This window comes from Jaculus jaculus, chromosome 11, assembly GCF_020740685.1.
Source record: "Jaculus jaculus isolate mJacJac1 chromosome 11, mJacJac1.mat.Y.cur, whole genome shotgun sequence".
Classification (NCBI taxonomy): Eukaryota; Metazoa; Chordata; class Mammalia; order Rodentia; family Dipodidae; genus Jaculus; species Jaculus jaculus.
In genome coordinates, this window is record NC_059112.1 from 12,396,504 (window position 1) to 12,423,144 (window position 26,641).

The 26,641-nt window shown below is 46.9% G+C and overlaps 1 protein-coding gene across 1 annotated transcript; it reads left to right on the top strand.

The window, feature by feature from the left end:
• The first annotated feature begins 19,880 nt into the window (after positions 1-19,880).
• On the top strand, positions 19,881-21,014 carry LOC101595366 (insulin-like growth factor-binding protein 7). The gene is made up of 2 exons (XM_004665331.3): positions 19,881-20,376; positions 20,935-21,014. The coding sequence occupies exons 1-2, from the start codon at positions 19,881-19,883 to the stop codon at positions 21,012-21,014; spliced, it is 576 nt and encodes a 191-aa protein (XP_004665388.3).
• The last annotated feature ends 5,627 nt before the right edge of the window (positions 21,015-26,641 follow it).

Genomic DNA, 26,641 nt, shown 5'->3' on the forward strand with positions numbered 1-26,641 from the left:
GCGCCCCCTTGTGCATCTGGCTAACGTGGGACCTGGGGAACCGAGCCTCGAACCGGGGTCCTTAGGCTTCACAGGCGAGCGCTTAACCGCTAAGCCATCTCTCCAGCCCCCTTGTACAGTTTTTAAAATATTGTATTTTGCATCTTTTTGGTGAGAGTTAGACTACACTGACATCTATTAATGCAACTTATAGATCTCTTTACTTCAAGTGTATACATTTTTTTAAAGTTTATGTATGCCTTAATTTCTAGGATTTTCCATTTAATGTCTTCACCTTCATTGTGTATATATATTCATTGTACATGGTACTGTATTACATAAGAACATCTTTATAAAAATGCATATAGTTAACATATCCCAATGTCCCACTACCCTCTCTTTCCCCACCTCTCCTCTCCCATGAGACCCCTGTGTTCCCCTAGATGGCTTCACCTCTATGTACATGCTTGATTTTAGGTGTATATATATATATATATATATATATATATATATATACCTAATATGTGTGTATGTGTGTATGTGTATATACATATATATACACACATATATATACATACATATACATATATATATACATATACATATATATACACACATATATATACATACATATATATACATATACATATACATATACATATACATATACATATACATATACATACACACACATAAATCTAGGAGCCACGGATTTAAAAAACGCCATTGTCTTTCTGAGACTAGCTTGATTTGCTTAGTACAATTTTTGTCTCCAGTTGTATCCATTGTCCTACAAATGACTCAACTTCCTCCTTTATGGCTGAAAACTCCACTTTGAGAAAGCTCTTTCTTTATTATCAGCAAGAGATAAGTCTACCATCATTAACATACTGTTCTAACTTATTTGAGACAGTCTTCATTTCAGCAGGGTTGTGTTGTGTGGTTTCTTTTTCATTATTACTGACTGCAGAGCTCAGCTTTCTCACCCAGTGTGAGCCAGTGCAATGGAAACAGCTCATGTGTGTTTTCATTGTGTTTAATTTTGGCTTTCTGTTAACAAAACATTCTCTCTCTTCTAAAACGTGCGTGTTTATTTAGGATGTACAAGACTGACCAAAGCAGACACATCTGAGTAGACATTGAAAGTTTTAAAATTTATAGGATAAAATAAATCACGTGTCCCCAGTAAGCAGGACTAAGTGAAGTGATGCATGGCTGGCCTTCACAATTTCAGCTGACCGCAATTGCCAGCTTCAGACCAGCATCTGAAGCTGTGCACATGCTGGAGTCGTCAAGAGGAACTGGCCACCACCATCAAAGAGTTTTGCTGCTGTTTTTGTTTCTGTGCTTGAGGGCCATTATGATGAGGAACAATATGCATTCTGATGTTCTTGAAAATAATAACCTTACCACATTTCTGACTCATTCCAGCAGCCCGCCCAGGAACCTCATGGCTTAGCAGTTAAGGCACTTGCCTACTAAGGCTAGGGATCAGGTTCTATTCCACAGGACCCACATAAGCCAGATGTGCAAGGGGCGCATGCATCTGGAGTTTGTTTGCGGCTGGAGGCCCTGGTGCGCCCATTCTCTATCTTTCTCTTGCTCTCTCCTTCTCTCTCTCTCTCAAACAAATAAAATATAAATTTTTTTTTTAAAGTAGCTCAGTGGACCTACTTCTTAACCAGATCAACAAAACTCACTTAGCTAAGGATTGACTTTCATGTAAAGTTACTGCAAAGACTAGGCATTCGCATTGGGGTACACCAGGGCGTTACAATACGTGACTGTGATGTGAGGAGAGTCTTTAAAGTCACACACTGTGATTGACTATTAGCCGTTTCTCTGATGAGAGGTCATTAGCCCCACCTGATACCACTTGAAGGTCAGATTTGATGGTGGAACAAGGTAAGCAAGGGGGGAATGAAGGGAGAAGAAAACACCAGAGGAGGGTTGGAGAGATGGCTCAGTAAAGTGTGCTTCCAGTGCAAGCTAGAGGGCCAGTGGAAGCCTGAACCCACCCCAGTTCAAATCTCCAGATCCCACGTAAACAGCTGGGCTTGGCCGCGTGCACCTGTAAAGCCAGTCCTACAAAGGGCAACAGAAACCAGGGAATCAGCAGAATTCCCCGTCGTGTGTCAGTGTTCCCGGTGACAGACGCATTCCACAGAGAAATCGCTTCCGTTCCCCTCGCCAGTCTGCACCCAGTGGTACGTGTGTGTGGTGTGTGTACGTGTGTGTAAGTGTATTATGTGTCTGTATGCGTGTATGCGTGCGTGTAGACAGTCCACTCAGTGTGCTGAGACTCCCACACTGGGCTGGGACAGAGGTCAGGAGGCCTGGCAGTCCCAGGAGCTGCCGTCTGAAGCTTGCCCGGTACGCCCTGCTGAGTGCCCGAGGTGTAGCGTGCACGATCACTTCCTGAAGCTCACACTGGCAAAACAGCCTTGGAGAAACTCCCGCTGGCCTTGCGTCCCAGGTGAGCTGAGCACGCCACCCGGGCATCGAGGGCAGGTGGGGGCTGGCCCGACTGCTGGCAGGCAGGCGCTGCTGGCATTCCTTGTGCCAGCAGCTGGCAGAGGAATGCCGGCTTCAGCACAGACAGTCGCTTTCCATCCTCAGACTCTCCAGAGCTCAGAAGCCTTTACTGGGCAGAACAAAGTCCAAAGCTGCGGATTGCCACCCAGAAACTTCCTCAGGCTATCTGTTTTTAATCCTTTTGGCATATAGGATGCAAGAGCCACTCAAAGGAAGTTAAGAGAAGGGGGCGCTAGAGAGATGGCTCAGAAGTTAAAGGCACTATGACACTTGCTTGCAAAGCCTGATGGCATTGGTTCAAGTCCTTGATACCAATGCAAATGCAAAAAGTGGCACATGCATCTGGAGTTCGTTTACAGTGGTGGGAGGCCCTGGCACACCCATTCTCTCTCTCTCTCTTTCTATCAAATAAATAATTTTTTTGGGGGGGGGTTCAAGAATGGGTCTCATTCTAGCCCAGGCTGACCTGGAATTCACTCTGTAGTCTGAGAGTGGCCTCAAACTCACAGTGATCCTTCTACCTCTGCCTCCCGAATGCTGGGATTAAAGGCGTGCGCCACCACGCCCAGCTCTGCTTAATCTATCTGTGCACTTAGAACTGCTCTGTACAAATAAAGCCTAAGGCTAGAGAGATGGCTCAGTGATTAAGGTGCTTGCCTGCAAAGCCTAACGACCTGGGTTCAATTCCCCAGTACCCATGTAAAGCCAGATGTACAAAGTCGTGCATGCATCTGGAGTCCATTGACAGTGGCTGCCAAGCCTATTCTCTCTGTCTCTCTTCTAACTCTGGCTGCTTGCAAATAAATTAATTAATAAAAAATAAACATTAAGGGGGTGGAAGAGATCACTTAAAGGCTAAGGCACTTGCCTGAGAACCCTAAGGATTCAGGTTTGATTACCCAGTACCCATGTAAACCAGATGCACATGGTGGCACATGCATCTGGAGTTTGTTTGCAGTGGCAAGAGGGCCTGATGTGGCCATTTTCTCTCTCTCTCTCTCTAATAAATAAATCAAAATAAGATGTTTTTAAAATAATCGTTAAAAGAATAAATTCTATCGATATATTTCCATGTACAGAGCCAACCCTAGAGATTGTGGCTCAATTGCTTAGATGTGGGACCTGTGTGTAGAGAACTGTTGATCTGAAGCTATATGAACATGCACACCAGGGAGCTAGAGAGATTGCTCAGTGGTTAGGGCACTTGCCTGCAAAGCCTAATGACTACAGTTCAATTCCCCAGCACCCGCGTAAAGCCAGATGCACAGAGTGGCACATGCATCTGGAATTCATGCAGTGGCTAGAGGACCAGTGTGGCCATCCTCATTCATTCTCTCTCTCTCTCTCTCCTTCTCCCTCTCTTTCTCTCTCTCCCAGGTGATTCCCAGCATTCCACTTGAGAGGCAGAGGTTGGAGGATTGCTGTGAGTTCAAGGCCACCCTGAGACTACATAGTGAATTCCGGGTCCGCCTGGACTACAGCGAGACCCTTGCCATGCCCCACGAGTCATTTTAAATCTCCCAGCCTTTGTCGGGGCGGAACTAAGGACTGAGTGCTTGCCACGCATGTGCCAGGGCCTCGTTCAAGACCCAGCACCACACAAAGTAAATATCTGAATAAATCTATGATCGTTCCTTCCCGTGCAAGTGAAGTGTTTGTAATTCCTACCTTGCATGACTTATTAGGAAAATTAGAAGAGGGCTGGAGAGATGGCTTAGCAGTTAAGCGCTTGCCTGTGAAGCCTAAGGACCCCGGTTCGAGGCTCGCTTCCCCAGGTCCCATGTTAGCCAGATGCACAAGGGGGCGCACGCGTCTGGAGTTCGTTTGCAGAGACTGGAAGCCCTGGCGCGCCCATTCTCTCTCTCTCCCTCTATCTGTCTTTCTCTCTGTGTCTGTCGCTCTCAAATAAATAAATAAATAATTTAAAAAAAAAAAAGAAAATTAGAAGAAAAAAATGTTCAAAAATCCTTTTATATAGTAGACACTCAATGAAATGTATAGGTGTTAGTTTCTTCCCACAACCTGTTAGAGGTACACATGGTACTGTTTTAAACATGCAATACAGAATGTGATGATATAAACGTAATCACAGCTACGTGGAGGTCTGAGGCAGAAGGATTACAAGGTCAAGGCTAACCTGGCTGACAACTTGGCAAGAATTTCTCTCTCTCTCTCTCTCTCTCTCTCTCTCTCTCGCTCTCTGTAGATGTATCAAGCAACAGAAAGCTGGCCAGAGGTAGATGTATTTTTTAAAGATATATATACACATATATGTATATAAAGTATGTGAGACAATGTTGCCTCCACGACGAAGCCTTCCTGCATAGGAAGGAGAATGGCCGGGTCTCTGTGCAGATTACCTCACTCTCCTGCGCGGCAAAGAGGCTCTGCGGGCAGGTGTTGACACTTTCCTCTCACAGTGAACATTCCCAAACCCTGACTTTTCACTGAAGCCGTAGCCACTTGATAAGATTTGTGTCATCAACTATAGGCCAGAGGCGGCTTATCCTGTCACAATACAAATTGACACAAGTGACGCAGGAGTAGTAACTGTTCTTGAATAAGAATGCTGTATCCACAGGAAGGTGTAGGTGACAAACACAGGATGAAAACATCACAAGAATGTGGCCAGGCCTACGTCACATATTTCAGACATACTTGTATATGTGGGGAAAGCTACCACCATGCGCAAAAGACAAGAAGAAATTGCTTTCCAAATTTTTATTAAGAAAATAATACTATCCTGTTTCCAGATCTCATGAAACAAGTGGGTTGTTTTTGTTGGGTTTCTTTTTTTTTTTTTTTTTTTTCCTAGCCCAGGATGACCTGGAATTCACTATGTAGCCTCAGGGTGGCCTCAAGCTCACAGTGATCCCCTACCTCTGCCTCCTGAGTGAATAAGTGCTATTTGGCTTTTCCAGTGCATTTGACCCTGTTCCTACCCAATTCTGTAACTAAATTGAAAATGCAGTGGTATGAAGCCAAGTTCTTATAAAGTCTGACTTAACTTAAGCCAAGTCTTTGTGTAAGATAACTGTGTTGTAATTATAGGCTGAACCACCATAAAAGAGGGGCAAAAAATCAAATTTTAATTAGGATAATTATCTGACAACTTAATTTACACTTGTAGAAATGTAGATTAATCTATGTTAATTAGCCTATATCTCTCCTTTAAAAAACAAGATGTGGTAGAAAATTTGAACATGGGACTCAATGCATTAAATTAGTACAAACCATTACAAGGCTAACCAAAGTACATATGTATGGTAACAATTGTATAGGTAGGTGCCTAGTTTATGAATTGATTGTGCAGCTGTGAACATTACTGGTTCCTGCTTATTATCTGTGGTAAAAAAAGAGTTAATACACCACTGAGGAGGGCCTCCCAGGCAAGGCAAGGGGAGTCAGTGAGAGAATAAAAGAGTATATCCTGTTATAATATATATATATATAATTTTTAAATATAAATATGAAAAAATGTTAATGTAGCCTAAGGATCAACTCAGCTCAAAACCTGTTTCGTAAAAAAAAAAAAAAAAAAAAAAAAAAAAAACTTTGCTGGGACAAAAATTACACTCATTATGATCTATAGATGATCTTGTATTGCTCCAAGACAGTTGTATAATATAGTTGTGGCATGATAAACAAAGTTGAAATATTTATTAAATTTATTAAAGTTTACAGAAACTTTGTCAAGCCATGCCCTGTAGAAAAATGGCATGTAATGAGGCTGGAGAGATGGTGCAGAGGTTAAGGCACTTGTCTGAAAAATGATGCATCATGTCCCCAACATAAATACTTAGCTAGTATGAAATTGTGTTAAAATATATGTTGGGAGACCTACGTTTTGGTTTGTTTTTGTTTTTGTTTTTGTTTTGTTTTGTTTTGTTGTTTTTTTTTTGTTTGTTTGTTTTTTGGTTTTTCAAGGTAGGGTCTCACTCTATCCCAGGCTGACCTATAATTCACTATGGAGTCTCAGGGTGGCCTTGAACTCACGGCGATCTTCCTACCTCTGCCTCCCGAGTGCTGGGGTGAAAGGTGTGTGTCACCATGTCCAGCTTAAGACCTGTGTTTTATATAAAGTGCATGGAGTAGCAATAATATATTTAACATCCAGGAAAGAAGTTACTAAGTCAGCTTATTAGCTTATTCCACTGACGGCCGCCTATTTTTATAAAGATATGAGTTACACTGAGAGCAAAGACCTCATTTCAGTCTTCGTTAGTAATTACCGGGCGGTTAGTTATTCTCATCTGTAAGAGGAGAAACTTGGGAAAGAAATAAAATTGATATTATTTCCTCGTCCCCTCCCACCCCCCGCCCAGGGCTTAAATGCAAGAGGAAATGGAACTGGTGTGTTTAATTCAACTCAGCACTTTCTAACAGATGAAATAGTGTCAATTACATGCACCACAGTTGTTTTAAAGCAAACCGACACATAAAGCATACTCCGTTTAATTAAAGCATAAAAATGAGATGAGGTATCAATAGCAAGAGTGAGATCAGCAGGGCTGGTATGGCAATCTTATTTCTGCATCTCGATTTACTGCATGCAAAACCGCCCGAGCCCTAAACAGTCATTAATGGGAATCCAGTTAAAATAGAGCAACAAAGAAGAGGGGAGGAAACAATTTAAAGAAGTCACATTTTTCTCTTTTTTGCAGTTAGCCATCTTCTAGAGAAGGAGCTATTAAATTTTTAAGTCTGTTTTTAATCAAAGTTTAGTGGTATAATATTTAATTGAAAGCAATAGCAGATGTTCTTTATCAAGACATCTTTCATAACAGCTAAATCAAATCCGGGGGGGGGGGAGTTATTTAATGAGATAATTGCTGGTCGGTGATTGCGGCAGAAGTGTGTGTGTGCCCGTGACACGACGCCACGCAGGTGTGTGTGTGTGCCCGTGACACGATGCCACGCAGGTGTGTGTGCCCGTGACACGACGCCACGCAGGTGTGTGTGTGTGCCCGTGACATGATGCCACGCGGGCTGGGCAGCTGTCCCGGGCTCTGTGATTTGCTGCTGCTGTCACATTTCCTGATGCGGTCCAGGCAAAAGTGACTCTTCTGTTTTGGGGGTTTTGTTTGTTGTTGTTTTTTCTTTTAAAAACAATATTGAGGGCTGGAGAGATGGCGTAGCCGTTAAGCGCTTGCCTGTGAAGCCTAAGGACCCCGGTTCGAGGCTCGGTTCCCCAGGACCCACGTTAGCCAGATGCACAAGGGGGCGCACGCGTCTGGAGTTCATTTGCAGAGGCTGGAAGCCCTGGCGCGCCCATTCTCTCTCTCTCTTCCTCTATCTGTCTTTCTCTCTGTGTCTGTCACTCTCAAATAAATAAATAAAATTTTTTAAAAAATATATTGATTTATTTATTTGTAAGCAGAGAGAGATAGAAGAGAGACAGACAGAGAGAGTGGGCACGCCAGGGCCTCCTGCCACCGCAAATGGATTCCAGATGCATGCACCACTTTGTGCATCTGGCTTTAGGTGGGTACTGGGGAATCAAACTCAGGTCACTAGGCTTTGCGGACAAGCATCTTAACTGATGAGCCAAAAGATGGCTGTTTTGAATACTGATCAGTCTTGGCCCTAGAGTAGACCCTGGTATGAAGAAAAGCAACAGAAAACTGACCAGTAGTAGACATGTTGATAAATCATTCATTCATTCACTCATTCTTCCGTACATCCACTGAACTGAGTTTCACAGGTACAAGGTTGTGTCCCTTATTACTGCTTGTTTTATGGCTTTTTTTTTTTTTTAAGAAAAACTAATACATAGGCCCCAGGCTAACAGCTTCTGGGTTCATTTTTCTTTTTTTTTTTTTTTTTTTTGAGAGAGAGAGAGAGAATTGGCACACCAGGGCCTCAGCTACTGAAATCACACTCCAGACACTTGCGCCACCCAGTGGGCATGTGCGACCTTGCACTTGCCTCACTTTTGTGCATCTGGCATAGTCGGTCCTGGAGAGTCAAACATGGGTCCTCAGACTTTGCAGGCAAGCACCTTCCATCCCTGGGTTATTTGTTTTTCATTAATTGCTTAACTGAATCAGATTTTACATGAGATGTGATCCTTAGGACTTCATGGTCTAGAGGCTCGGCTCAGCACTCTTAAAGCTAAGGCGGAGAAGGCACCGGAGGTGCCAGTGTGGAGCTTAGGCAAGACTCCTGCAGCGGAGGGGTGTCTGCGCCGCGACCAGCATGCTGCGCAAGGTCGCTCTCCTGATGGGGCCCTTTAGGAAAGGTGCTTGCTCCAACGGGTCTAGAGGGGGGTTCTGTTTGTCTTGGTTTGAAGCTTTTCTTCCCCCTTCATTTTATTGAAAATTTCATGCATGCACATACTATAATTTGATCATAATCTCCTATCACTCTCTTTCGCTTGCCTTCCTCAACCCCATGCAATGGAGCCCTTCTTTCCAGCTAGTCCCTGTTCCATCTTGAAGTCATTTTTTTCCCCTCCTTCCGCATCCACATGGAAATGTTACTGGGATCAATAGTGTGCAGGACTTGTGGAGGAAGGACAGCCAACAGCCTCTGTGAGGTCACGAATGCAATGGAGACAGAGTCCCAAAGTGCCGCTTCTTCCCTGCTAGCTCTCACGTTCTTTCCGCCTCCCCTTCAGCAGTGTACCCCGGGCCTTGGAGGGCGTGACAGAGATGTCTCACTCATCACTGAACACTCAACAGCCCTTTTTATATATAAATATTTTATTTATGTGTGAGAGAGAGATAGCCCAGGCCTGACCTGGAATTCACTGTGGAGTCTCAGGGTGGCCTTGAACTCACGGCGATCCTCCTACCTCTGCCTCCCGAGTGCTGGGATTAAAGGCGTGCGCCACCATGCCCGGCAACCTCATTCTTATTCTCAGCCGAGTTTTTGGCGAGTTTTCAGTCTTCCCAGTGTCCACTGCCTTTGGCAAAGAGAAGTTTCTCTGGCCATCACTGACAGCAGCGCTAATCTATGGGCGTAAACATAATGTAAACTTTTAGGGGCAATTTGGTGAGCAAAACATAGACCCTAAAAGAGAAGAAAAACAAGACAGCCAGAATCCAAATGAGCCCAGGCAAAGCCCATCACGCCTCCCGCCTTGAAAACCCCTAGGGAAAGAAAATGGCTTGGCAGACCCAGGCAGAGTGTGAGGCCAAGCTGATGAGCGGATTGGGAAAGGCCGGAAGATAGAACTTGAGTTGAGAGACATCCAGAAAGGATGAAGGGAGGGGGGAGAGAAGGGAAAGAGAAAAGAAGGAAGTGCCGGCTGCCAGGCAGGAGGGCACAGGGCCTGGCAGGAGGGCACTTATGTGCAGAGTATGACAGGAGACAAGGACAGCTACCCAAGTGTCACCCAAACCCAGGCAGGCGCCCAGCAACAAGGGCAGGGTTTGCTGGGCAGCCGTCGGCAGCGGGGGAGCGACGGTCAGACAGGACCCCAGGCCTGGCTGTGTTTCAAAGGTAAGATGGTTCCCAGAAATGAGTCCACTGCTGCTGGGTTCCGGTGGTGAAGAAAACAGAGCAGTGACGAAATAAATGCTCAGTTTCTCCAGAGAGTTCCAGAGAGCAGAAATAGCATGTGGGCACTGCAGGGGAGCTGAGTCTTCCAGAGCTGCAAAGGGGGAAGAGAGCCACGCAGCTAGGCAACGGGTTCATAAAGTCTTTATTCAACGAACTGTAAGAAGGACCAGAGAGATGGCTCAGTGGTTAAGGCACTCACCTGCAAAGCGTAAGGACAGACCCAGGTTCAATTCCCAAGTACCCATAAAGGCAGATGCACAAAGTGGCGCATGTATCTGGAGTTTGTGTGCAGCAGTTAGAAGCCCGGGTGCACTCACTTTCTCCCTCTCTCTTTCTCTCTCCTTCTCTCTCCCTCTCTTTCTCTCTCTCCCCTTGCAAGTAAATAAATAACAATACTTTTATTATTTTTTTTTTTTTTGTTTTCCGAGGTAAGATCTCACTCTAGCCCAGGCTGACCTGAAATTCACTACGTTGTCTCACGTGGCCTCGAACTCACAGTGATCCTCCTACCTCCACCTCCCAAGTGCTGGGATTAAAGGCGTGCGCCACCATGCCTGGCTAAAAAAATACCTTTTAGAAACTGTAAGAAGCCTCACATTCTAACCAAACTGGGTGCTAATGCAAGTTTTTATCTCAGTATTGTTAAAATAAAAAGATCCAATGTGAAATTTCCAAAGAAAAGTAATTATACTGAGAGGTAAAACACACACACACACACACACACACACACACACACACACACACAGAATTGCAGTCTGGGATGTAGATGCATGCTTACATGCATATGTGACGAACTCAAACAAAAGAAAGGTTTCAGTTTTAGGAACAAAGAAATCTGATGTTTTGAAACAAATTACATTTGCACATGTGTAGGCTAGCAAAAGCTAGCTGTGATTGGCCAGTGGCAATGGTTACTATATAAAGATCAAGTCAATGCTAAGTAAATGAGTCTTAAAGTGATCAGATTCACCTGAGAAAATCACTTTTCCAACAGTAAGAAATCTACTGAGCAGCCTATCCGCTCCTGAAAATCTGGCCATTCAAGTCCACTCCCACCCACAGTGTACACGCTCTCAGAACCCAAGGCTGAGTGAGATGAGGTCAGAAAGGTCACCTCTACACCTTGAGAAAAACCTAAGCATGTTACCTGTCCGTGAGGCAGGACTCACATGACCTGGGAGTATGTCAGTAAACAAAAATCAAAAATAAGTGACTTAAGCCAGACATGGTGGCACACACCTTTAATCCCAGAACTTTGCATCGCTGTGAGTTCAAGGCCACCCTAAGACCACATAGTGAATTCCAGATCAGCCTGAGTTAGAGTGAGACCCTACCTCAAAAAAGCAAACGAAAAAAAAAAAAAAAACAGAATGAGAAACTTAAATTTTCCAGTGTTCTCTCCCTCTTGTAGCCATCAGCATTTTTCCTTAAAAGCAAACACTTTAGTAAACAGTAGTGCCGTGAGGGAGGTGGCTTGGCATTAAGGAACTTGGATCTGGAGCTTGGAGGTGCAGAAGTTGTCAGAACCAAAATGGAGTTGCTTGTGTCAAGTCCTCATAGAAAATAAATAATGGGCTGGAGAGATGGCTTAGCGGTTAAGCGCTAGCCTGTGAAGACAAAGGACCCCGGTTCGAGGCTCGGTTCCCCAGGTCCCACGTTAGCCAGATGCACAAGGGGGCGCACGCGTCTGGAGTTCGTTTGCAGAGGCTGGAAGCCCTGGCGCGCCCATTCTCTCTCTCTCCCTCTATCTGTCTTTCTCTCTGTGTCTGTCGCTCTCAAATAAATAAATTTTTAAAAAGATAAAATAAAATAAAATAAATAAGCAAAAGAGAAAAGTCCGGGTTGTGAAGGAGGAAGACATGCATGCACATGGCTGGTGACCAGAGCTGTCACGAAAGACTGCTGGGAGGACACCCCACACAAAGACCCCTGCAAACTTACACGAAGATGCTTCTGCAAGGCCACCTGCCTGCCAATTAGCAGTTCACGGCTGGACTGACTTGCCACCCTGTCGTTGTTCCCAGGGATTATTATGAAATCTTCCTCATTTTGTCTTTAAAAACTAAAGTCTACCTCCTTGAACAGTTTACTATAGCCCATGTGTCTCCACTGCAACGCCCCGCTGTCCCTGCATAAATGTCATTGTTGGGCTGGGGAGATGGCTTAGTGGTTAAGGCGTTTGCCTGCAAAGTCAAAGGACTCAGGTTCGATTCCCCAGGACCCGTGTAAACCAGATGCACAAGGGGGCACATGCATCTGGAGTTCATTTGCAGTGTCTGGAGGCCCTGGCACGCCCATTCTCTCCTCTCTCGCAAATAAATAAGTAAATAAAATATTTTTTAAAAAATAAATGTCGTTGTTCCATAGAGCGTCTCTCTGTGTGTTTGTTATTCAGGATGGCGATAGCTAGACAGTGTGACGATACTGAGTTGTTGTTGTTGGTTTTTGGTTTTTTGTTTTGTTTTTTAATCCACATAAGAGGCTGACAAGCCTGCCAGGTAGATACATCCCTTCAGCAAGTGGTTTTTGTGTCATTCGTATATCAGTGATTTTTTTTTTTTTCTTAAGGGAATCTTTACCATTCAGGAATGGTATTATTCCAACACTTTAACAAGCTCAAAGGCAAACAAACTTGTCATCAGTAAAAAGAATGCAGTTGCCCAACATTCTATCCACCTTGCTAGTCATCTGCTCAGAAGGGGCCCAATGGGTGCTTTCCAAATAGACACCTTACCGAGGCACCTAAGAAACCCCTTCCCGGTCACACGTCACTCAACAGCTAAATTTGTGGCTACGCCACTGAAAATGTCTTATTCATCCTGGTGAAGTGTCCCAGGCTTCTTACCGCAATGAGACTTTTCCTTATGTTTTGTTTTTCTGGTTTGCCAAGGTGAATTATGGAATCGGGCAACTGGGAGATTAATACAGAGGCCCTGCCTCATTTACCAGCAAATGATCATATCCCTTCCCCATAACAGAAGAAGGATGGAGCCTCATTATGCAATAACCCAGAGACATTTTTTTCTACTTGTTGTCACAAAAAAAAAAAGACATGCTCTCCAATTTATTTGATAGGAAAATATAAATGTAAAAGGCTGAGCTAATTCAAAGCTAAAGTGTAAAATAATGAATTCTAAGCCAGAAAATGAAGCTCTTAGAGATGTAGCAACCTTGTTTGATAGATGCATTGGAAAGAGGGTGAGAGTTTAAAATCTAAATTTTCTTTGCCATCTTCTCTGTGAGTGTTGGGAAGTTGGCTGGAAGGCGTTGGGTGACCTTCTGAGATGCTCCTGATGTGAAAAGGTGTCACACAGTGTAACAGAGTACAAGGCACACAAAAACTGTCTTCCCCGGTGATTTCCAGGGGTTCTTGTGTCTTAGGATCAGGGCTCACAGCAAGCCATGCAGCCAATTACCTTTGAATGACCTCTAGAGAGTCCTCCAGATTCTCTGATATTGAATTTTAGAGGCCATTAATGTCTTTTCAATTATATCATTAGCGATTTCCCTGTATAGCAGTAGCTCTTTTAAGATAGCAGGCAGAATACTGATAAGAACGCGGTTCCGCCTTCATTGCACAACGAGATTTTATCACTAAGGATTTCACAGACCCAGAGTGAGAGCCAACAGCAAGGGCTCCCTCCCAGCCAAGGGTCCTGGCGCCTCCAAAGCAGTGTGGCCCCTGGGGAAGCAACCTCCTCCTACTCCAAACTGTCCCCGACAGGAGTCACAGTGACGACCTTGCCCTGGCACAGGCTAGGTCCCTCACAGGAGAAATTTCTGGGGTTCTCCTGGGTCTTCTCACAGCCAGTCGCTATGGGTGATATGTGTTTATGTTTGTGTGCGCATGGGGGGGGGTCCATGTGTGTGCCACAGCACAAGAGTGGGGGTCAGGGCAACTTTGGGTGTCGGGCTCCAACTTTGCCCTGGTTTTGAGGGAGGGTCTCTCGTGATTCACAGGGTTCGCCGCTGCAGAAAGTGGCCCATGAGCTGGTCAGTTCCCTGTCTCTGCCTCCTTTCTCTCCCTAAGCTACAGCATCTGGCTTTCAAGGGATCTGGGCATACAAACTGGGGTACTCACGTTGGCATGGCAACCTCCTTATCCCATGAGGCACTTTTTTCCTCTTTTTTTTCAAGGTAGGGTCTTGCTCTGGTCCAAGCTGACCTGGAGTTCACCATGTAGTCTCAGGGTGGCGATCTTTCTACCTCTGTCTCCCAATGCTGGGATTAAAGGCATGCGCCACCACCGGTCACCTTTTTAAGACCTGTGTATTCTAGTTCTTTAAGGCCTTTCATCGGACTGGGGTGATGACTCCGGAGTTAAAGACGCTTGCTTGCAAAGCCCAGCAGCCCAGCTTCAATTCCCCAGTACCCACATACCCAAAGCCAGGTGCACAGAGCGACACGTGCTTCTGGAGTTCATTTGCAGTGACAAGAGATCCTTGCAGGACTATTCTTTTTTCCTCCCTCCATCGCTCTCTCCCTCTCTCCTTATGTGTCTCTGTCCCCTCACAAGTAAGTAAATAAGTAAATAGTTTGGAGTTCGTTTGCAGTGGTTAAAGGCCCTGGTGCATCTATTCTCTCTCTCTCTCTCTCTCTCTCTCTCTCTCTCTCTCTCTCTCTCTTAAATAAATAAATAAATACTAAAATTTTGGTATAAATTGTTGTTTGAAATTTCACAAAATAAAATATGCTTTAAAAAAAGTTCTCGGGAGGGAATTTCCGTGGGATATTTTTTATAATCATGGAAAATGCTAATAAAAATTTTTAAAAAATAAAAATAAATTTAAAAAGTTCTCTTAAACCAGGCATGGTGGCGCATGCCTTTAATCCCAGCACTCGGGAGGCAGAGGTAGGAGGATTGCTGTGAGTTCAAGGCCACCCTGAGACTACATAGTGAATTCCAGGTCAGTCAGTGAGACACTACCTAAAAAAAAAAAAAAAAGGGGGGGAAAAATGTTCTCTCATCCATTCCTTCCCTCCTGCCTCAGGGAACCACAGGTCAACTGCAGTCTTGATCCACTCCCACGGCCCCAGGATATCACAGTGATTCTTCCCTCTCACAAAAGTGTCCCAGAATGGACAGGAAGCGTGAGGGTCTCCACGTAAGTTCCCACTGACAGACCTCACCTAGACTTTGCACTGATTCCCACCAGGGCAGTTAGTGCACTGCAGCAGTAGCTGTCCAAATGACCTCCCTTTTTGTCCATTCTCATGTAAACTTTTGTTGTTGTTGTTTTTGTTTTTCAAGGTAGGGTCTCACTCTAGCTCAGGCTAACCTGGAATTCACTATGTAGCCTCAGGGTGGCCTCAAACTCGTGGTGATCCTCCTGCCTCTGCCTCCTGAGTGCTAGGATTAAAGGTGTGCACCACCACGCCTGGCTTGCATATAAGCTTCTTTTAATGAAGCCCCATTTCTACACCAGACACGATGTGGACACAAGGTGGTACTGCCCTGCAGGGTGATTGAAGCTTGCACACTGCACGAGGGTACCCAGCTCAGGGGCAGAGGCCGTGAGGCGGTGGTCGGCTCTTGCCCCTCCTGTGAGGCCACGCACCCTGACACAGGCTGGCGCACCTCCCAGGAGAAAGTGGCACCCTTTTCTCTGCACAAAGGCACTACCTGCTTGCCAAATCTTCAATCCTCGGCACTGCGTCTCCCCATTGCTTTTTTCTAAGTCTGAAAAAGGCACTGCATAGACTAACCATGGCCCCTGCGGTGAGTAAATTCTATTTTTTTTTTGGTAATATTTTTATGTCTTTGCGAGGAGAGAGGATGATGAGCTCAGCAGGGCTTCCTACCACCGCAAACCAAGTCCAGATGCATGTGCCTCTGCACATCTGGCTCAACCTGGGTGCTGGGGAATCAAACATGCCCCAGTGGCTCACCATCATCGACAAGGGCCCGCCGCCTCTCCTTGTTATACTGCAGGGAATTCAGTTCAGAGCACGCACAGGACCCGGGCATGGTGAGCAAGCTCCTTGGGAGACTGCCATCTGCTCTTTTGCCAGATTCGTTGGTCCACATTTTTTACCTCATACTGCTTGACCTAGACTGGGCTTGTTCTAGGTGCTGGAACGTAGTCAAGTGATTTTTCACTGCCTTAGCCTGCCTCTGCGCATGCACTGTTTATGAGGAATGACCACCCATACCCACCCCACCACATGACACTCTCCTGGGGATGACGGTGATGGTGATGGGAGGGGAAAATGAAGTTATCATGGAGGGGAAATGCTATCCCACCAAAAACTACAGGCGCGGTGCATCCCCGCAGGAAAGAAAGAAGAGAGAGGGAGGGAGGGAGGAAGAAAGGAAGGGAGGAGAAGAAAGGAGGGAGGGAGGGAAAAGAAAGAAGGAAAGAAGGGAGGGAGGAAGGAAGGGAAGGAAAAGTGGGAGGAAGGAAAGGAGGAAAGAAGGAAAGGAAGGAAAAAGGAAGGAAGGAAGGAAGGAAACAGAGAGGAAGAAAAGGAATAGCCACCAGGACTGGAAGGATTGCTCAGTGGGTAAAGTCCTCGCCAAGCAAGTGTGAGGACCTGCATTCAGATCAGATCCCCAGGCCCCAAGCAGAAGCCAGGTATGGCAGTGCATGCCTGTACTCAGGAGGCAAAGACAGTAGGATCACAAGCTCAAGGTCAGTTTGGACCACACAGCAAGTCCCAGGCCAGCCTGTGTGGCACAACAAGACCATATCTCAAGTGAAAAGGAGGATGAGGATGAAGAAGAGGAAGAGGCTCATCAAATACAAGGATCCACAGGCAGAGAGTTCTGGGGTGGGAGAATGATGAGCTGGAATTGGGGAGAAGAGATGAGGTGGGAAGGTAAGCTGCTCATGTGTCATCCTTCCACCTCGCCAGGTGGTCGTATTACGTAAGCCCTCCCCCTGGGACCTGAGGATGCAACTCAGCTACTCCAGGTTGAACAACCAGACTTTATTCACTGAGCCATCTCTCCAGCCTCACTGTGCGTGCTAAAACAATATATACCTCTTTTTTGTTGTTGTTCATTTTTATTTATTTATTTGAGAGCAACAGACAGAGGGAGAAAGAGGCAGATAGAGAGAGAATGGGCGCACCAGGGCCTCCAGCCACTGCAAACGAACTCCAGATGCGTGCGCCCCCTTGTGCATCTGGCTAACATGGGTCCTGGGGAATCGAGCCTCGAACCAGGGTTCTTAGGCTTCACAGGCAAGCGCTCAACCGCTAAGCCATCTCTCCAGCCCTATAGCTCTTTTTAATTAATTAGTTAATTAAACTTTTGACAATTTCATGCATGTATATAACAGAATTTGATCATTACCATCCCTTGTCCACCCTACTGAGCCCTTCTTGTTCTCCCTTTTACTTTGATGTCAGTGATACGCAGACGCTTGCGCCCTCTAGTGGGCATGTGCAACCTTGCCCTTGCCTTGCCTTTGTGCAGCTGGCTTAGGTGGGATCTGGAGAGCTGAATACGGGTCCTTAGGCTTCACAGGCAAGTGCCTTAACTGCGAAGCCATCTCTCCAACCCTCTTTTCATTTTTAATTGTTTACTTATGTGCAAGTAGAAAGAGAGACAATGAGAGAGAGAGAGGAAATGGGCACGCCAGGGCCTCTTACAACTGCAAATGCCTCTCGGTGCATGTGCCACTTTGAACATGTAGCTTTACATGGTTACCTGGGAAGCAAACCTGGCCAGACAGGCTTTGCAAGCAAGCACTTTTAACCACTGAGCCATCTCTCCAGCCCAGGTGTTTTTTCATAACAGATAAGTATGGTCTTGTTTTTTGTCTTCCTCGTCGCTTGTTTGTTTGTTGAGATAGGGTCTCACATTAGCCCAGACTGGCCTGGAATTCACTAGGTACTGTCAGGCTGGCCTCAAACCCACAGTGATCCTCCTACCTATGCCTCCCAAGTGCTGGGATTAAAGGCATGCACCACTCCAACAGGCCGTTTTCCATTTTTCATTACTGGTCCCGGCATGGAAACCCTTGTTCCCATGGCCTTATTATTCACTGTCCCAACAAAACTTGTGTTAGCCGGGCATGGTGGCACACACCTTTAATCCCAGCACTTGGGAGGCAAAGGTAGGAGGATCGCCATGAGTTCAAGGCCACCCTGAGACTACAAAGTGAATTCCAGGTCAGCCTGGGCTACAGCGAGACCCTACCTTGAAAAAAATCTTAAAAAAGCTTTTGTCTGTGTCTGCATGTAGTAGTGACAGAAAAAAAAATCAATTAAGCAATTAAATGTGACCTGCAGGTTGATGCACACTGTGGTATTAGATATTTAGTTTTAAAAATGGAATCAACTTCAATTCTGCCCAGGAGGTGCAAAGTGTCGATATTCTTAGAAAAGACAATTGAAGTTGGGTTTCCCCAGCACCTCCCAGACACTGAGAAACAGTCAATCATTTTCTATCAAAAGCCTCACAGGAATGCTGGTGAAAACGGGTTGCATCAGGTGTCTGTGGCATCTCCGTTGAGGCCCAGGACTCCCTGCTCCACGCTGCGCGCTCTGGACAACGTAGCATGGACTTGACTAAACTGGCATGCTCTCTTGCAGATGGTTAAACTTGGCATGAGAAAGTACAGGGTTTTATGCCATACAAGGGGAAGCAAAGTTATGAAAATGCAAAGGAAGATGTGATTGACAGATCTGTGGCACCCAAATCCACAGCAAACCTGTGACCAAAGGGGACATAAACATCCATCTTCTTCCTCCTTAACTGTTCTTTAAAGAGTGGCTTCAAAGCCAGGCGTGGTGGCGCACGCCTTTAATCCCAGCACTCGGGAGGCAGAGGTAGGAAGATCACCGTGAGTTCGAGGCCACCTTGAGACTCCATAGTGAAACCCAGGTCAGGTGAGACCCTACTGAAAGGCAGGATAGAAAATTTTAAAGTAAACTTAGTGAAGAAAGAGCTGGTTGCTATAGCTAGGGGACAGACTGAACTGTATATTCAGAAAGGAGTAAATCAAAAATAGGCTAAAAGATTGGCTGCGGGTGGCACAAGATATGGGTTGGTCAGGTCAACCTAAACTTTATGTCCCGGGAAGAGGATAAACAAAAATACAGTTTTGAGAAAAACCAAAATAATAAAATAGTTTCCCAAGACAGCCTGACCAAGGACTTAAACTCTGGTTATGCACCAATAAGATATGTAGACATAACTGTACAAGCTTGGCAAACACCCTTGTGAAACCCCCTTCCCTTTCCCTTCCTTGCTAAAAACCCTATAAAAAGAAACACCCAATAGGGCTCAGGGTCAACTCCTCTGTCTCCTGCATGAGATACTGTCGACCCCAGAGCTCTGGTTTCCCGAATAAAGCCTCATGCTTTTGCAGCAAGTTTGGTCTCCCGTGTGTCTTTGGGTGCGTACTATCTCCAGACTTGAGTGAAGGTCTCCCTCTGGGGGTCTTTCACTACCTCGAAAAAAACAAAAAAAAGAGTGGCCACAGGATAATCAGTTCTTGGGTGTCCCAGGCCCAAGAAAGTTTGATCTGTTAAACGCCAGGCCCTCTCAAAGCCATCCATGTTGCTAAAAAGTCAAAAGAACCTGGCCAGGAAGCGAGGAACAGAGGATCAGAGGTCAGCTCTCCTCACAGGGCCATTCCTGAAGGACTGGACAGTCGCCTTCGGGAACAGAGTCAGGGGTTGGGAAGAAAGGACCTGATGTGACCCACATGACGCGGGACCTCGCCTAGCCCGCAGGAGCGCATGGCCTGGAGCGGCTGGGCCGGACTGCGCAGGATGGACCGCACGCTCTCCCGCCCTGGGGGGAGTTCCCTGGACCCAGCCTGGCGGGATGGCAGATGGTTTAAAGCTGCGATCGGGAGTGGGGGTCCGAAGCCGGTCACTGGGGCTCGAATCGCTGCCACCCGACCATGGAGCGGCCATCGCTGCGCGCCCTGCTCCTCGGCACAGCCTGGATGCTGCTCCTGCTCCTGCCCCTCTCCTCCTGCTCTTCCTCCTCTTCTAACTACACGTTCGTCTGCGGGGCCTGCATGCTGGACTACTGCCCGGCCCTGCCCCCTGGGGGCTGTCAGCTGGGCGAAACCCGCGACGAGTGCGGCTGCTGCCCGCTGTGCGCCCGGGGCGAGGGCGAGCCATGCGGGGACCTGAGCTTGGTGGGCATGCGGTACTGCGCGCACGGCATGGCCTGCGTGAAGAGCCGCAAGAGGAGGACGGACAAGGTCAGGTCAGCGGTGAGCAGAAGCCGCAGGATGAGCGGCGTGTGCGTGTGCAAGACCCGCTACCGGGTGTGCGGCAGCGACGGCACCACTTATGCCAACGCGTGCCAGCTGCGCGCAGCCAACCTGAAGGCCGAGTTCCTGGGCAAGCAACCTATCGCGCAGGTCAGCAAGGGCCCCTGCGAGCAAGGTGGGTACCAACGTTTTTCTTGCCGACTCCACCCAGGGCTCATCCGTTGGGGCACCCAGCTGGTACCCACCACTCCTCCGCAGGGCATTCTTGGATTTAGATGGCAGAGGAGTGGTGAGGTCTGGGATGTCAGGAGCCGGGCGGAGGGGTGGGGGTTCAACGCTTCCCTACTCTTTTTGGTGGTTTTATTTACACTTTGGTGTGAGCGCCAAGAAAGTGAGACATTTCAGGACTCTGTGTATATATGAAAAAGACTTTTTTTTTCCATCTCCAAAGCCCACCCAGTCCATACTCAGAGCTGCCCCACTCTTGGAAAGCCAGAAATGTCATTTTCTCGTCTCTTTCTATAAATTTTATCGGGAACCTTATATGAACCTACTGCAAGTGGGTCATATTGCCATCCAGTCAATCTTCTTTTGTCCGCTCTCCCCTACCCATAAGCCCCCGAGCACGTCCCCAGTGGGGTCATCTCTGCGGAGTCATGAATGCGGCAGCCTCTGTGTGGCGCGCGGTGCCTCATACCGCGCCCTCGCGTTCTGTCAACCCGCTCTTCCGCAGTGTGGGCCGAGCCTGGGCAGGGGTGTCAGAAGTCTCCTGTAGCGCTCAATTGTCAGCAGCCTCCGATTTTCTGCGGTTGATGAGGTTTGAGTCTCATCGTCGTCTTGTAGCGTCTCCATGGAGAAGGTTCACAGCGCAGCTGTGAGATGAGCACTCATGCTTTCTGCCGCTTCCTCTGTCTCGTCTCCTGAGCCCTGGCAGGTGTGGTAGAAATGACTCATCTGGTGCTAAGAATTCAGCTCTCGCTCTCTCTCGCTCGCTCGCTCTCTCTCTCTCTCTCTCATCGTTTCCACCACCATCTGTAAAAAGCATCTCTCCAACCATGAATGAGTGCAGCAGGGATCAAAGTGGGTAAACACAGACGCTGAGAACGCTTCCTAACGCAAGGTCGCCTCTCTATCTAGCCCTTTGGAACAATGGAAACTGCCCACTTGGTCCTCAGCACCAGGCACGAATCCCTCCCACCGAGAAAGGCTTCACACCACTTAGAGAGCTGTTGATCACCCCCATGGCTCATGAGCCACTGTTGCGCCTATGGCCATGGGTTGCCTAGCTGGCTGATTTTGTACTTTTCAGATTCCACCATTTTCTCACTCTTGCTGATTTTTTTTTAAAAATTTTAAAGAGATTTTATTTATTTATTTGAGAGAGAGAGAGAAAGAATGGGTATGTCAGGGCCTCCAACCACTGCCAACAAACTCCAGACACACGCGCCACCTTGTGCATCTGGCTTACATGGGTGCTGGGTAATCGAACTGGGGTCCTTGGGCTTTGCAGGCAAACGCCTTAACTGCTAATCCATCTCTCCAGCCCTGATTTTTTTTTTAAATTAATGGTGAACGTTACTATAGGAACATATTGTATATTGGTCATATTCCCCTCAAGTTACACTCATATGCTTCCTCTCCCCCACCCCTCTTCTGCCCAGAGCCCTCCTCTGTGACATTATTAGTAGTCACTGTGGGGTTGTGAATGCGCAAGTCAGTTTCTGTGGGTGGGAGGGGTACAATGCCTTAGTACCCTACTTCCCTCCCTGTGGCTCTTACAGTCTTTCCACTCGCTCCCCCACAGTGTCCCCTGAGCCTTGGAGGTCATGTTATCTGTCTTCTTTGGTGTGGAGCTCTCTGTAGCCTCTGATTTTCTGCTGTGATGTGTTTTGAGTCTCCTGGGTGTCTACCGCCATCTCCCTGAAGCAGGATCTCAGGTCAGTGGCCAGAGCAGCTTCCCCTGGCACTTCCTCTCTGTGGAAGATGCTCATCTCCCACAGCTCATAGAACCTTCCAGTCAGTGACAGCTAGGCAGCAGGGAGGTAGCTTCCATCTCAGTTCCAGCGTGACTTCCCGATGTGGGATCTTCACAAGAAGATCTCACCATCTGGTTCTGCTGGGTAGCCAAGCGCTTTGGCAAAGGCGTTTGTTGTTCTGGGAGCCTCATGGACCTCCCTGACCAACAACTCACTGTGTGGGGGAGGAGTGACCAATTTCTGGCACTGGGATGTACCAGCAATCGCCTATAGTCCTTCTGCCAAAGCTAGCTCTCGATCTCTCTCCACCCTCCCTCTCTCTCTCTCTCTTTTTAAGAGTTATATCAAAAATAAAAATAAATAAGGGCTGGAGAGATGGCTTAGCAGTTAAGGCACTTGCCTGCAAAGCCTAAGGACCCATGTTCCACTCTCCAGATCCCAAGTTAGCCAGACACACAAAGGTGAGGCAAGTGCACATGCCCACTAGGGGGCGAAAGTGACTGGAGTTTGATTTCAGTGGCTGAGGCCCTGGCATGCCAATTATCTCTCTCTATCTCTCTCTAAAATGAAAAAAAAAAATAAACAGAACTGTGTCTTCAATTAGGTAACACAGTTGTAGGTTTCTAGAGTACTTGTTTGGAGTTTCGTCTGTCTTTCCCCTTTCCCTCTGTCTCCCCTCCCCCAGACCTTTCTACACACTGTATTCTGTCCTCCACTCGCCTGTCCATTGCCCCCTTCTCTAATGGCGCCATCCCATCATCTGGTCTCATTTAACTCACACTGATTGGAGCAGCTAGTCAGCTTCAGCTGTGCCTAGTCTAGGAGCAAATCTGGTCTTGCAGATTAAGAAAGTGTGTTTACAGGTTGTAAACTCTCAGAGCCTTTTCCTGGGTCCTTGGCGCTCCCATCATTTGCTCCCTTCTTCGTTGAGCGCATCACTTATTCGCCTCCTAGAGAGAGGGCTGGTCCTGCTATAGAAGGCAATACCGTCCGCTTGGAAATCTGTATAAAAGTATCATGTGCTAACCAATTGTGCTCCTGGAGGTCCATGCACTTGGGAATCTGTTTGGAAGATAATGAGCTAATAATCTCAAACCTTGACCTGCCGCCAGGAATTCAGCGCCATTAGGTCTTAGTAAGGTCCCTGAAGTCATGGTTGACTGGAAGGGGAGAGCTGACCACCCAGTTTAAAGAAACTGAAATGGAGAAGATGCGGCTTGTGAGAAAATTCATGATCCTGGAAGAGAACATGGTTCTTCCCTGTGAGTTCCAGACCGGTCCATTATTTTCAGGGTCCCTTACATCTAAGACCCTTTGAGAAACCAGGGAGTTCCAACTAGTAAGCCAGGGAGGTCTTCACAATATTGCTCCGTCTATTATTCTGACTTCTCTCCCATGTCCTTGTGCGCTCTTCTTCAGGCCTCCAGGCCTTCACAGATACTAGGCTTCTGCCTGGAAGGCCTTGCACCCTGTCCGTACACAAATAGTCACATGTCACTAACTTATTTTTCCACCCTGAGAACTTTTATCTATCCTTCAAAGAGCATGTCATATTTTTTTCCTGTGTCACATCTGAGCGTCCCCCGGCTCCATCATTACGTTCACATTCTCCTAGCACTGCTCATCTCCCAGCCACTGTTTCCAGAATTCTTTTTGTTTTTAATTTTTTTTTGTTCATTTTTATTTGTTGAGATTGACAGAAAGAGAGAGAGAGGGAGGGAGAGAGGTAGATAGGTAGAGAGAGAGAGAATGGGCGCGCCAGGGCCTCCAGCCACTGCAAACAAACTCCAGACGCGTGTGCCCCCTGTGCATCTGGCTAACATGGGTCCTGGGGAATCGAGCCTCGAACCAGGGTCCTTAGGCTTCACAGGCAAGCGCTTAACCGCTAAGCCATCTCTCCAGCCCTGTTTCCAGAATTCTTACTGGATACATGCTTAACTAGATGTGTACAAGAGGCAGGCAAGGAACCACTGAATCGACTGCCTGGAGGTGAGTATCAGCGACTCTAGCTTTGAGAAAGTCACTTGACCTCTCCATTCCTTGGTTTCCTCACATGAAAAAATGTGGGTTATAGGGCCTGGAGAGATGGCTTAGTGGTTAAGCGCTTGCCTGTGAAGCCTAAGGACCCCAGTTCGAGGCTCCATTCCCCAGGACCCATGTTAGCCAGATGCACAGGTGGCACATGCATCTGGAGTTCGTTTGCAGTGGCTGGAGGCCCTGGTGTGCCCGTTCTCTCTCGGTCTCTCTCTCTCTGTCTGTCACTTTCAAATAAATAAACAAAAAATGTGGGTTATAATTACACCTGTCTGGGGCAAGAAGATAGAAAGGGACAGCATTTTGGTCAAATTACACTTGGGAGCGGTTCCTGTAGCCCCAGCAGGAGGAGACCATGAGTGCTGCTCAGATCTTAAAAGCGCTGTCGGGTCCTGGCTCCTAGCAAGCCGGATGTTCCTTGGGAGGAAGAAGGCTTCCTGAGCTGTGTTATTCATTGTGACCCGACCTCACCTTGTTCACTGACAAGCCAATCCTGCCCCCAAGTTACAACCATCTCCATTATTATTCTCTCTCCACTTTCAAATCAGAGGGAAAAATGTCACTCCTAAGAGTCTGCCCCACCCAAGGCAAATTCCTTTTTAACTTTTTTTTTTTTTTTGAGAGAGAGAGAGAGACAGAGACAAAGAAAGAAAGAGAGAGAGAGAATGGGTGTATCAGGGCCTCTAGCCACTGCAAATGAATTCCAGACACATATGCCACCTTGTGCATCGGGCTTACTATGAGTCCTGGGAATTGAACCTGGGTCCTTTGGCTTTATAGGCAAAGGAATTAACTGCTAAACCATTTCTCCAACCCATTTTTAAAATTATTTTATCTACTCTTTGTTTTGTTTTGTTTTTTGAGGTAGGGTCTCACTCTAGCTCAGGCTGACCTGGAATTCACTATGTAGTCTCAGGGTGGCCTCGAACTCTCGGTGATCCTCCTACCTCTGCCTCCCGAGTGCTGGGATTAAGGGTGTGCGCCACCATGTAGGCAGATGTATATATAGAGAGAGGACACACCAGGGCCTCTAGCCACTGCAAGGAACAAACTCCAGATGCATGCATCAACTCTTTTTTTTTTTTTTTAACTTTTCTGACCTCACTTGCCCATGAAAGCTCGTAGAATGATAGACAAATTACCATTTCTTCATTAGCACTCAGTCCGGTTTTAATCACTGCATGGTAGGAAAGATTTCAGAAGCTGAAGTTTTGGCAATAAAAACTGGAAGCCTTGAAGAAAGGGTAAAATTTGGGCTGGAGAGATGGCTTAGCAGTTAAGCGCTTGCTTGTGAAGCCTAAGGACCCCAGTTCGAGGCTCGATTCCCCAGGACCCACGTTAGCCAGATGCACAAGGGGGCGCACGCGTCTGGAGTTTGTTTGCAGTGGCTGGAGGCCCTGACATGCCCATTCTCTTTCTCTCTCTCTCTCTTTCTCTCTCTCTCTCTCTCTCAAATAAATAAAAACAAAAAATTTTTAAAAAAGAAAGGGTAAAATTTGGGGGTGGGTATTCCAATGGGCATTTCTACTGTGCCCAGCCTGAGCCCATTACTTTAGCAAAAGGTGCTATCCAAAAATCAAGTTAATGTCTTCATAGTTTGATACTTAGCGATTATACGGAAGGCACCTGTCCCACACTTCTTCGAGGACACCAAACTGAAAAGCCTGGCCTTCCGTAGCTGTAGGCTTGATCCCAGGCCACACCAGGAAGAGCTCTGAGGGGAAATGCTGAAGCTGAGCAGGACTTTACCGACATCCTTAAATATGATTTCCATCCCATCCCGTCCCTAAGCCTGCCCTCAGGGTCAACTACAGACATGCCTTCTAGAAGAAACTACCTTATAAGGCTCCCTTTTGGATAGTTCAGTGACAAAAAAAAACCTTGGGTAGAGTCCAAAGGCAGCTGGCTTCCCTCATTCTGGGTAGAATCCAAGAGCAGCCGATCTCCCTCGTTCTAAATTCTGCCTCCCAGAGGATAAGGTGATGGTGCTTCCTACACCCCCACAAGGAACCTGACCTCATCTGCATTCACAGTTGTAGCACAAAGGGCGTGGTTTCAGTTACTGGTACAAAGAGAACCCTGGCCTGGGAGGATGGCTCAGCAGTTAAAGGTGCGTGTTTGCAGAGCCTGCTAGCCTTCGTTCCATTTCCAAACCACCCACTTAAAGCTGGACAGGCAATCGTGTGCAGTGGTAAGAGACCTAGGCATGTTTGCATGCACACATAAACATAGAAATAAATTTTTTTAATTAATATTTTTATTTATTTGAGACAGAGTATGAGCATGTCAGGGCCTCTGGCCACTATAAATGAACTCCAGGGGGCTGGAGAGATGGCTTAGCAGTTAAGCGCTTGCCTGTGAAGCCTAAGGACCCCGGTTCGAGGCTCGGTTCCCCAGGTCCCACGTTAGCCAGATGCACAAGGGGGCGCA